The following is a 12,704-nucleotide window of genomic DNA, read 5'->3' as shown; positions in this document are numbered from 1 at the left end:
ATGATTCCTGCTGCCTCCTAAGTAACTTCTGGAGCCTTTGAGTTGCATGAAATCATCAAGATCTTCCTGCAGAAAGAGCAGTTTCAGATTCTTTCTAAACATTTTAACAGGGAAGTATTTAAACTTTTCTCCTTTTCAAAAATAAATAAAATAAAATAAAATAAACTTTCTCCTTTTCTTTTTTTTTTTTTAAGGTTTTATTTATTTGTTCATGAGAGAGAGAGAGGGAAAGAGGCAGAGATACAGGCAGAGGGAGAAGCAGGCTCTATGCTGGGAGCCTGACGTGGGACTCAATCCCAGGACTCCAGGATCGCGCCCTGGGCCAAAGGCAGGTGCCAAACCGCTGAGCCACCCAGGGATCCCCAACTTTCTCCTTTTCTAAAACCGAGTTCTAATTTGCTCCTTTATGGAACATCTTTGCCTCCCTCATCTATTGGGTCAGACAATTATGTTGAGTAAATCAAAAGAAGGAAGGACGGTCACATGTGTGGGAGTCGGTGTGTGAGCGGTGGGTTAGCAACAGGATCAGATTATAAAAAGGAAAGTGCTCTTTAAATAATAGCTGGAAAATTGCACTCTTTATCCCTCGTGATGTGTTTTAGAAATCGACACTTCATCAAAATCTTTTCCACTAGATTTGTCAGAATGTCCTAAGCATGGAAGGATGTGGAGGGTTGCTGAACTTCATGGGAGATCGGAAAAGCAAGCGTGCTGAGAAGGATGCATGCTGAAGACACACTGTTTCCATCTCCTGTCCCTCCAGTCATCTCACTCAGAATGCCTGGAGAATCTTCCAGAAGAGATTAATGTGCCATAAGCAGGCAACATGAACACATCCAGCACATCTGATCAAGACAGAAAAGGAAGGACTAAAATAAGGGAAACACCACATCTAGATTTTAGGTGTTCAGATCAAATTTAACAGGGATTACTTACCTTTGCCAAAGATGTTAAGCAGATAGTCTTTAATAGTCTTTAATTTTGAGGGGAGGGAAGGAGAAAGCTCATCTCTTTTGTCACTATGTATGTGCATGCTCATTAAAGAATATTTTGCTTTAATTTTTAAATTTAAATTTAATTTAAAATTAAGCCTAGGGTGCTTAGGAAGCTCAGTCAGTTAAGTGTCTGACTCTTGGTTTTGGCTCAGGTCATGATCTTAGGGTCGTGAGATTGAGCCCCACGTCAGGTTCCACACCCAGTCCAAAGCCTGCTTAAGACTTTCCCTCTGCCCCTACCCCCTGCTTGCTTGCTCTGTCTCTCTCTCTCAAATAAAATAGGTCTTTAAAACTAAGCCTAGTAGGAGGACTTCTGATGTCATTAATCTGATATAGAAGAGCGTATTTTCTACTAGTTGATTGGAGGAATATGCATTCTTTCTTTCTTTTGAGATAATTTTTAGCATTTGTATGCTTCCCAACTGTCTTTCAAGGGGGGGGGGCACAAAAGACCCATTTTAGGGATGAGGATACCAACACCCATACCTGAGGTCACACGGCCACTCGGTGTTGGTGACATCTGAACTAGAACCGAGTCTCCTGGCTCCTGGTTCACATCTGGAGCCTGTAAGGAAGGCAATAAGCTCACTATATATGCAGTGCACCCTTCTGTTGTTCTTTGTTTTGCCCTCAAGAGCTGAACCCCATCTGAAAATACATCTAAACCAGAAAAGGCATCCTGGTGTTTGCTGACAGCACAGTGCTGTCTTCACCAGGCAGGGCTGGGATGCCAATTCTGTCTTTCGCCCAGACTCTGGCTCTCCCCTATCACAGGCGGAGAAGGTCACCTGTAAGGACAGGATGATGGCTGTTTCCGTGGCTTACATTCATCACAAGGAACCCCAGCACTGCCATCACTGGTGCTGGCCTCCGTGGGAGGGCCGTCCTGGACCAGACTCATGGGATGCTGACTGGCTGCGGTTTGGCCTTTCTGTCTCAGTGGCCGAGTCCTTTGTTCTAGACTCCCTCCTGACAATCTCACTTGTTCACTTTTCTCACTATTCTTGGTGGTGGATTGTGATGAACCTATGACATTGGCCTCTGATTTGCCTTGAACCATTTACAGACATGTTTTAGAAACTTAAACATAGATATGAAAGGTTTAAAGATAACTAATACTCTGGGATCAAGACAAAAATTATGCTAAATAGGATTTCCTGTCAGGTTGATCTGACTCTATCTTGACTCATTTCTATTGACTTAACTCTTAAAAATTTGTGAACCTGGACATCAGTGTAAAGAGATCCAGCCTTCTAGTGGCTCAATGATTGAGCATCTGCCTTCAGCTCAAGTCATAATCCTGGTGTCCTGTGATCGAGTCCCGCATGGGGCTCCCCGCAGGCAGCCTGCTTCTCCCTCTGCCTCTCTGTGTCTCTCATGAATAAATAAATAAAATCTAAAAAAAAAAACCAAACCCGAGAGATCCAAAATACAAAAATGCAAAAGGAGTAAAAGATTTCAGTGCTTCGTTTACTCTGCTGCCTCTAACCTTATGGGGTGGAAATGATATATCCTCACTGACCCACTTCCCTTGAGCTTTTGCTGTGGCCGAGATGCAGGCTGGGGACCACTCACTGTTTCATGTGTGTCTGTTGAGGGCCTTCATTGTGAGGGCCCCCAGAGGAGTTTAAGCAAAGCTCAGGTGTGAGAATGGAGACTGTGTTCTCTCTTTCCCCCACTGCCTCACTGCCATCTGTGGTCTTCTCTGGTCGGTGAGAGATCCTTCCCAAGGTCGTATTTGCCCAAAGTCTTCCTTTGCCTTAGAGTCTGAAGAAAGCCTCCAGCAGGACAGCTTCTGGGCAGAGAGATGGGCAACGAGGAGCCCCCTAGGTGTATACAATGTTTGTGTACTCCATGACTAGGGACGGACCCCATGACTAGGGATGGACAGGAATATCCGAGCTCACAATCAGGTGTAGCGTCAACGGTGAGCATCTGTGGGGTGCACCAGTCACAAGTCCCAGAAGGCCATGTGGCATCCAGACATGTCTTCTGCCTTGATGGAGGGAGTGTCTGCATGGCTCAGGAGCCAGGGTCCACCTCTCTCAACCACTCAGAGTCCCTCATGCCATCCAGGAGGAGGTGCTGCCATGATTAATGAGTGAGACACAAAGGCCACTGCTGCCCAGAGCAAGAGCTGTCTCCACCATCCACTAGGCAATTACATAAATAAGGCAAAGTGGGGTCTTGACCACTGAGGGCTTGGGTTGAGGGAGTGCCAGTCTCCTGTCACTTGAACGGGGGTGTTGGGCCCTCCCTCCCCACACTCAGACTGTGCCCTGGCTTTCTAGACCTCATTCTGACAGTTCTGACTTTGGGATTGAAATCGGTCACTGTCCCCAGTGCCCCAAGAGCCGGGAGGAGGCCGTGGACATTCCAAACTGCAGGGGCCCTCTACACTCCCCAGGGCAGCTGGATAGGAAGGGCTGAAGCAGGTGCTGCCAGAAACCCACCGGCGTTTGCCACAAAATCGAGAACTCCTGGCAAGACGTCCTGGGGACGGTCTTGATCCTAAGTGGAATCTGCAAAGCACTTTAATTACAGAGGATTAAGCAGGAAGTGGAGTGCTGGACTGAAGGAATAATGACACCAAGGAAGTCAAGCAGAAAAACCCAATTTCCTTCCTTTTACGGGGGCTGGGGGTGGTGAATATCCATTTATTTAAATGAATTGCAAAGGAAAGAATGAGGGTAGCATTTGCCAACCCCTGTCCAGAGTTCAGGGGGTGTTTAAAGAGCCGTGTATCTCTTTGGCCAGACCAGTGGCTGGGGTCTTCAGCCTGTCCACGGAAATGGAAATGGAGGCTTGGAACCTCATTATGATGCAGGAGCACTCCCCCTGGGAAATGACTCCCTAATTCAACCCCCCCTTCTCCTCGCAGGCCCTTGCCTGGCTTAGCTCATAGTTTACATTCAGCACCTCTAGTTGCCCTGAAATTGCATGCGAAATTGTGAAATAGAAAAGCAGTGGGCCATGTGACTCCATCAGTTCTGCCTGGCACCGCCTCATCCTTGGCTTGTGCCACTCAGAGGCCGGGCTAGGGGATTTGCTTACAGAAAGCCTGCGCCCCCCCCCCCGCCCCGACACCTGCCAAAAGTCGCCATCTGAATATGGGCCCTCGCCACACCTGCTGTGTAGCTGGGGCAGAGCTGTGGAAATGCATGGTACTGAAATAAGGTCGGAAACATTCGCAGCGAGCAAGAAATGGCCTGCATGGAACGTAGACAGATGCGGTGCTTTATTGTCATGTGTGCAGTGACTGTTTTAGCGATTGGATCCTGTGAGACCGGAGCCTAATACCTAGCTGGGTCTGCAGTAGTCCCTGTGGCGTCCTGTTTGTGATTCACAGTGCTCAGCATCCAGGGCAAGGAGTTCTAAAACCTTATCATTAACACTGTAGTGAGAGAATGCTAGGGTGTCACCATTCAGAGGGAGGGGAGTATGGGGGAGGGAGGAGGAGGAGGAGGAAAAAAAGCAATCAAGCACCCACCCCAGGTTCAGTACTTCACATTGATTCATTTCATTCTCCCCACAGTCCCATGAGATAGATTTCATTGTCCCCATTGTACAGGTGAAAACACTGAGGCTTGGAGTGGCTGGACCACGTGTGGGAGCAGCACTTGCCATGATGGAAAAAGTATAGGCTTTGGCATCACACAGAGGTGGGATCAGAGCCTAGTCTCACCACCTCCCTTTTTAGGGACTAGGGCAAGTTCTAGAACACCTCTTCTCTCATGTGTGAAATCTGGACAGGTATGCCTATGCGCTGGTTGGTTGGGAGGGTGACATAATGCCCTGTAGCTGACAGCACAGCCCTAGCACATAGTAGACCTCCAGAAAATGCAGGAATTGTTATATGACCTACTGATGGGAGAGCCAGGATTTAAATTCCCAGAGGTTGACTTCACTCCAGCCATGGGCTCCTTCCACCGTGACACCAGGCCCCCAGCTCTACCCCCGAGTGCTGTGGTGAGGTGGCAAGAGCCAGCACGGCCAGGGCGTGACACAGGGCAAGTGATGAGGCCAGTGCCCTTCAGGTTTGCACACTGCGAGTCAGCCCCCTGCCTCCGCAGACAGGAAGAGGACAAACAGGAGAGGGCCCTTACTCCATTCTGCACAGTCCAGATTCTTCTCTGAGCATTTCTGCACTTTCAAAATATTTCCAACCCCTCTCCCCCAAAGGCCTGGCTGACATTTCATCAGCCCTGACAGTTGATCCGATGAGGAAGGTGAGACAGACAGAGGAGCTTAAAAAGAACCCTGCAGGATTCGCCACGTGGTATTACAAAAATCATCTCTGCCTGTCTGTCCGTCTGCCGCTCTACGCATCACCAGCCTTTGCATCCCCAGTGCCTGCCTAGCCTGGGGCCTGGCACTGAGCAGGGGCTCGACACATTTGCACTGAGCTGGCAACACAGGGACAAAGGCTGGCAAGGGAGAAAATGCTGTCCGTTCCCCAGGACCTGTGCCTGCAGAGCTGTGTGTGTGTGTGTGTGTGTGTGTGTGTGTGTGTGTGTGTGTGTGTGTGTCTTCAGCTCAACTTCTGCTCACTTAAAGGCTCTGGGACAGGCAGTTTATTCCTGTGGTCCATGGTCCCTGACTCAGGAGGCGGGTTAATAATGCTGCCCCCTTTCCCACCGAGACAGCGCTTTCGTTCTCTGAGATGACAACTTCTATGCACTCACTTAATGGGATCCCAAATAATATGTTTCAAACAAATCTTTTATCACCATTGCTCCTTGGAACCCATTTCAAATGCTGGCCATTAAAAACAGTCCATTTCATAAGCCTTTAATGATGACACTGATGACTGTGGGGTTTTTGTCTCCAAGAGTCCTGATGAGCAGAGGCCAGGAGTAAATTACGGAGCTAACTTTTATGTCCATGGGTTATTGATCTGTGAGTAGTTCTCTTGAAGGGAACTGCACCAGCCCTGAAACCTCAGCCATCCAGATTCCTTTTTCATCTATGTAACTGGGCCACCAGCGTACAGTTTTCAATTTATATTAATAAGCAGACAAAGGACATGGTGTGCCGTTTCCATAATAAAGCAATGGACGTATCAAAATACTCCGCCTGATAGCTACAAATAAGTCAGTTTTCCCTTGACCCTTTGAGGATTATGGTGCTGCTTCAGTTCATCATAATTTACCAGGAGAAGGCACCCTGCTGCTGTGCATGCTATGTCTCCAGAGTCTGGAAGGCTGCTCCTTCGAGATGTATCCAGCTTTCTCATTCTGTGTCCTTTCCTGCCTTTGTTTCTTGGCAGGTGAAAGTCATGCTTCGCATCTGTTCTACATTGGCTCGTGATACCTCAGAATCCAGCTCCTTCTTAAAGGTGGACCCACGGAAGAAACAGATCACCCTCTATGATCCCTTGACGTGTGGAAGTCAAAACGTCTTCCAAAAGAGGGGCAACCAAGTTCCTCCTAAGATGTTTGCCTTTGATGCTGTTTTTCCACAAGATGCTTCTCAGGTAGGTGTCACTGCCCAGTTGGGCTCAGGCAACATTGACCAGTTTCGAGAAGCTTTTACTGTCTCTAGGACCTGTGAGATAGGCGGGTGTCTTCCAGAGTGCTCTGTTATGTCAGTTCCTTCACTGGTACAACTTTTGGAAATCCATCAGAGCCCCCTTGAGTGGTCAGTCCTTTTGAATTATTGGTGTCTGACTTTGGGCAGGATTGCTGTGTCAGGATTTCAACAAGACATATCCTTGGAGAGAAGGAAGAGTGAGCCGGTTAGGGCATGGCTTACATAAACAGGGAGACAGAAGGCAGAAGTGGAAGTTTTAGGAACACCTGCATCGAGGTGGTGGCATCTGTGGTCCACTAGGACACCACTCCTGCCTGGGTTTCTGGGGTGTAAGGAGCTGTGTTCGAGTTAGGCAGGGTTCTAGGGTTAGTATATAGTTCTAGTAAGGAACTGGAGCGGTAGGCAGAGAAGCTGAGGCTGATGTGCCTGTGGCCCGAAGCCACAGAGTGGAGTGGAAGGGAGGAAGAATAGCTCTTGTATTAACTATTGCTGCATTACAAACCACCCTAAAATTCAGTGGCTTAAAACAATAAGCATCTATGATTTCTCGTGAATCTATGGGCTGGCCAAGCAGTCTTGTTTCTAGCTTGGCTCACTAATGTATTGGCAGTCTTGGCTGGATGCCATCACACGTTTGGGGACTGCCTGGCTTTGGGCTGATCTAGAATCCACGTTGTCTCTCATTGACCAGCAGGCTGTCTTGAGCTTGCTCTCATGGCAATGGCAGGATCCAAGTACACAAGCCTCTTGAGTTGTTGGCTCAGAACTGACAGCACATCACTTCTGCTGCTTTCTATTGGCTCAAATTTGAGGGGTGGGAAGAGACCCCATCTCTTAAGTGGAGAAGCTATAAAGTCATATTGCAAGGGGTATGCACACACACACAGGTGGGGAATGATAGCCATACTTCTGTGACTAATTTGGAGGCTTCTTGGGGGCCCAGAGCACCAAGATTCCTGGACCAGAGCTGCTGGAGCCAATCCCAGTAAGAACAGATGTCTACTGGAAGATTCAGTTGCACCATCTGGTGCATTTCATCTGCAATGAGTTGGCACAACAGAAGCTTCCAGTAGACACATAACCCAGGTTATGTGTATATGGTGACTTAACTTTGCCTGCATTTTGGCATCAGACAGCTGCATCTTCTGGATAAATTTCCAGCACTCCCCAAGATTTATACAAAACAGGGTGCAACAGGGTAACTCATGCCGATAGCAGAACCTAAAGACCAGGGTGCTATTAGTTCCTGTTAATTTCCTCCATGCTGTATCTGAGCCTGGGAAGTGGTGCTCGCTTGGTCTCTGATATTAGACCACAGACACATAGGACATACCATAGGCTCCACTCATTAAGAGTGGCTTCCCCCAGAGTTTTACCAGGAAAAGACAAAATACAAGTAAATCCAATCTTTTCTCTCTTTATTACATTTTTTGTGTGTATTGTACCACCCCTTGAGCTTGCTAGTCTAGTAGATGACGTTGCATCAAATAAATGACCTACAAATAATTTAATTAACACAGTTAAACTTGTCTAAAGCAATTCTCCCTAAGTTGTAAGCATTCCAAAGCAAACCCTAAATTCAGTGTGGACCATTAATGTTTTAGATTTATTCCATAAAAAGAACTATTTTTATTGCTCCTGTTTGCTTATACTTCACACTTGTTTCCAGAGCCCCTATGTTCTACGCTATAGTCACGCTTGCTTCGGAATGCTTTACTTTTGTTTAAATTGCCAGGACTAGGGCAGCCCGGGTGGCTCAGTGGTTTAGTGCTACCTTCAGCCCAGGGAGTGTTCCTGGAGACCCAGGATCGGGTCCCATGTCAGGCTCCCTGCATTGAGCCTGCTTCTCTCTGTATCTCTCATGAATAAATAAATAAAATCTTAAAATAAATAAATAAATAAATAAAATTGCCAGGATTGTAATGCACTGCATTCCTCTATTAAAGGTTTTCCAGAAGTTTCATATACATTAGCCCACTCAACTCTTACTTGAATTCTAATGGTGTCAAAGAGGGAAGCACTGATGTGTTCACATTACACACAAGGAGATGGAGGCTCAGAGATTAGTGTCTCATTCACAGGCCCTCTCCTGAGTGGACATCTCTCCTGGATTCTTCTCCTTAAGCCCTCAGTTCTGCTCGGTGTGGTACTGTGTCTTTGTGCTCCCGCTGTCTATCCACTGGTCACAAGCTTTGCCTCCTGGGCCCATTACTCCACCTCTCTGGGCCCCGTGTCCTCGTCTGTCAACTGAAAACAGAACCAAAATGTGCCTCATTGAGCTGCTGGGATTCACTGAGGTGACACACACGGGAGATAACTGGTAGAAAAAGAGGCAGAACATAGTAAGCTTTTACTGTTATGTCATCATTGATGCTAGGAAGGTCATGCAGCTGGGAGGGTCATGGTCAGCCTCAGTGCCCCAGGGGTGAGCACACTGTAAGCCTTCAAAGCAGAAAAGTGGACAGAGTAGGCCTCTTCTTGCTGCTCCACATCATGGCCTGTGAAGCAGCAGCTACCAGGAAGGCCCCAGGTGGTGAGGAACTTGGCTTTCCATCAGTCTGTTGGGACATCAGCTTACTGACGCAAAGAAATGACCAGAACAGTCCTTGCTCCTCGTTGCCCTCTTGAGCTCCACTTAGGACCCTCGAGAGGCCTTGGCAGTCATTAGCTGCCTACTCTGGGGCAGACCTCTGAGGATGTGGCTTTGGGAAGGTGTCTTAGTCCATTTGGGCTGCCATCACAAAACAGCACGGGTTGTGGGGGTGGGGCTTATAATCTGCAGAAATAAGTTCTCACAGTTTCAGAGGCTGGGAAGTGCAAGATCAAAGCACTGGCAGATGGGAGTCAGGCAAGAGCCCCTTTCTGACTGACAGCTGTCATCTTGATGTGTCTTCACGGGGCACAAGGGGCAGGGCAGCTCTCTAGGGCCTCTCTCCTAAGGGTGCTAACTCCACTCAGGAGGGCCCCACCCTCATGACCTAGTCACCTCCCCAGAGGTTGCATCACCAAATACCATCACACTGGTTGTTGGGTTTCAATATAGGGATTGGGAGGAGAGGACTCAGCTGTAGGTGAGTAGAGGCTTCCTGTGCACTTGGCTGTGCCTTGGGGGTCTTGCTGGGGCAGCGGCATGCTTATCAAGGCCCAAGGCATAAGGCAGCAGGGGGCCTCCAGGGGCCACTGCCAACCCCTAACAATACGAGACAGACTGGTCACTGCGCACTGTCTTCTCGGTGGATGGCGGGCAGGAATTCTGCTAGGAGAGGCCTGGGAGTCTGCTCCTGTTCTCTGTCCTTGGGCCTTGGCACAAATGATTCAGTGATGGCAGTTTGGTACACACACAACCAGCGTTCTCCCTGCTGCTCTGGAATCTAGTACAGTCTATTTTAGGCCGGGCTCTCAGCCCCCAACCCCCACCTCACTTTATGTCCAAAGAAGGCTGAGCTCTGCAGAGTCACCTGTGGCAAATTCTGTCAAGATTCTCAGCTTCCACTGCAGGGCTTCGGGCTGGCTTCTCACTGCGGAGCTCCTGGGTCCTGGGGGGTGTGAAAGATCCTGTGGTCCCTGCAGCGGCCTCATGCTGCCACCCTCTCAGCCCAGGAGGAGCCCCCGTAGAGTAGCTGAGGTGACCACCAGAAGGATCAACAACGGGTGGAACTGGTTTTTCAATTTTGGTTTGGGAGAGAAAATCAATTTCCAAATACCCAGGTCTGTTGTACTCTGATAGCCTAGAGCTACATTCCAGGCCAAGCCATGGCTCTCAGATTCCCAGGGAGGCCGGGGCCCTATGGGCTTCAGAGCCCAGGTGTTTCTTGCTTCTGAGTGATTCCTGGAGGTCTGACTCTGGCAGAGGTGGCACACAGTGCAGGATTTTGTCCTCCTGCTGCTCTGAAAGCCTCATATGCTACCCAGAGAGAGTTCTCAGATCTCTCTTTTGTGCCAGTGAGGCCACAAAATTTACTGAATCCTTATTGTTTGTGGGTGCTTTATTATTGGGTGTTTATGGGGAAATACAGAAAGTCAGCAGTAGCCTGGCCCCTGTCTAAGGATTCAGATGGTCATGAGGGAGCTGAGCCATGCAGCCGCCTGGAGAACACCCATTGTAACATCCTTGCAAGTGGCCTTTGATACTGTACGTTGAATCTGCACAGAGAGAAAGACAAAGTTGGTTTTGAAAAGAAGGGGATATGGATCAAGAAAGAAGAAGGAGGTTGGGAGAAAGTAGATGTGCATCACAGGGCTCCTGCTTCTATTAGAAATAGTGTTTCCCAAGGTCATTTTTCCTGAAATGGCACATTATCTTTTTCCCACTAATAAGTTTGGTCCATTTCATATGCTGTGTGTCTACATGTCTGTGTGTGAGTGTGTGTGTGTGAGTTAAGGATCCAGTTAGCAGAGGGTGGGTGGAAAGTGTAAAAGCCTTGTCCCAGAGACCAGAAGGGCAGCTCAGGAAAGGGCATGAGGTCTGTGAGTGCACCCTGCATCCCCTGCCAGCCTTTTCCTGCCTGGCCTACAGAGACAGCAGCTGAAATGCCCCCCAAATCACCAGAGGGTTGGTTTGCAGGTCATGTGTATAAGGCTCAGGCTTGCAAGAGGTGGAGGCCTTGGAGGGTTCTGAGCACCCCGGAACTGCATTACAGCCTGACCCATCTATAGCACCGTGACCGTGGGACCCAAGCCCGTGGGAAGGGGGCTTCCGTTCCCATCACTAATGGTCCACTCACTGCACATGTCTCCTCTTGTGTCTGCCAGGCTGAAGTGTGTGCCGGAACTGTGGCGGAGGTGATCCAATCTGTGGTCAACGGGGCGGACGGCTGCGTGTTCTGTTTCGGCCACGCTAAGCTGGGTCAGTGAGAGCTTTCCTCGTTCCTTCTGTCTGTATTCCTAGTCACGTGGATGTTCTGTGCCAGTCCCAGCATCTGTAGATGAAAGGGGAGGCTGTTTCCTTTGAGTGCCCAATTGAAGAATCACTGGTTGCTGTTTCTGCTTTTTTTTTTTTTTTCTGTTTCTGCTTTTGAAATGCAGCATTCATCCTAAGTGGGGACTGACTTAGTCTTCTAGGGAAGGGGTAGTGGGGTGCTTCCCACTTGGTCCAGGTCAAAGGCACACCCAGAAAGCCAGCAGGAGGAGGGACACCCACTGAGCAGGGGCTCCTGGGTTCAGGGTAGTGGATGGAGCCCACAAAAAACCAGCCTCCAAGCAAAGCCCAAAACCGTGTTGGAACCCATCTGGGGAGAGTGTCTGAGCACAGCACAGACTGGAGGGAGAAAGAAGGAGGTGGAGAAGCACCCGGACAGGGGTTTGGATGGCTAGACCCCCATAAGGTGCCTTCTGAATCTGGGCCTGTGGCCATCTGCTCAGCAGGCCTTAGCTTCCGCGCTGAGGAAGTTAGTAATTTGGGGTGCTCCGGAAGTGCCCCTTGGCAGAGAGGTTCCCACAAAGGCCTCACAGTGAGAGAGGCCAGTTTTAGGCTGAGACAGCTCATTCAGCTCCCTTCTGTCTTCTTGATCTCTGATCAAAGCAGCAATCCAGATTTAAACAGAATTTGCTCCCGCTGTAAAAATATACCCTGCATTTAACTTGAGGAAGGTTATAAAGTGTAAGTCTGTGGATTCAATCTGTGGGGTGGTGATAAAAAGAACCATCACAGCGATGAAAGATCTCCGCTGGATAGCCTGTGATGCTCGGGACACCCGTTCTGTCCTCAGGCTGGATGCTCAGAGTCTTTGTCCGTGCGGGACTAGGAAATGCCCTTTGCGGTTGTTGTCATCGATGCCTACTGCCTCCCTCACCTTTCCCTTTCCTTCCTTCCCAACCCCCAAGCCTCCCCATGGGGGACACTCACACTGTGTTCCTCCCTTGTCTCGCTCCCCCAGGGAAATCCTACACCATGATCGGAAAGGACGATTCCATGCAGAATCTTGGCATCATCCCCTGTGCTATCTCTTGGCTCTTCAAGCTGATAAATGAACGCAAGGAAAAGACGGGAGCCCGGTTCTCGGTGCGGATCTCAGCGGTGGAAGTGTGGGGCAAAGAAGAGAACCTCCGGGACCTGCTGGCCGAGGTGGCCACCGGCAGCCTGCAGGACGGCCAGTCCCCGGGCGTGTACCTGTGCGAGGACCCCATCTGTGGCACGCAGGTGAGCAGCTCTCTGCTGCTAGCAGGGGGGGGCGACGC

General features: G+C 49.3%; 1 protein-coding gene across 3 annotated transcripts in view; it reads left to right on the top strand.

Annotated features, from left to right (window-relative positions):
- The window catches only part of KIF26B (kinesin family member 26B), a 447,298-nt gene that overhangs the window by 355,744 nt on the left and 78,850 nt on the right, over positions 1-12,704 (top strand). For all 3 annotated transcript variants that reach the window (XM_041761098.1, XM_041761100.1, XM_041761107.1), the window contains 3 exons: positions 6,265-6,471; positions 11,280-11,373; positions 12,404-12,666. In XM_041761098.1, coding sequence (XP_041617032.1) covers positions 6,265-6,471; positions 11,280-11,373; positions 12,404-12,666 — 564 coding nt within the window. The remainder of the gene's footprint in view (positions 1-6,264; positions 6,472-11,279; positions 11,374-12,403; positions 12,667-12,704) is intronic.

This window comes from Vulpes lagopus, chromosome 1 (genome assembly GCF_018345385.1).
Source record: "Vulpes lagopus strain Blue_001 chromosome 1, ASM1834538v1, whole genome shotgun sequence".
In the NCBI taxonomy this organism is placed as follows: domain Eukaryota; kingdom Metazoa; phylum Chordata; class Mammalia; order Carnivora; family Canidae; genus Vulpes; species Vulpes lagopus.
This window is presented reverse-complemented; position numbering and strand designations above follow the sequence as displayed.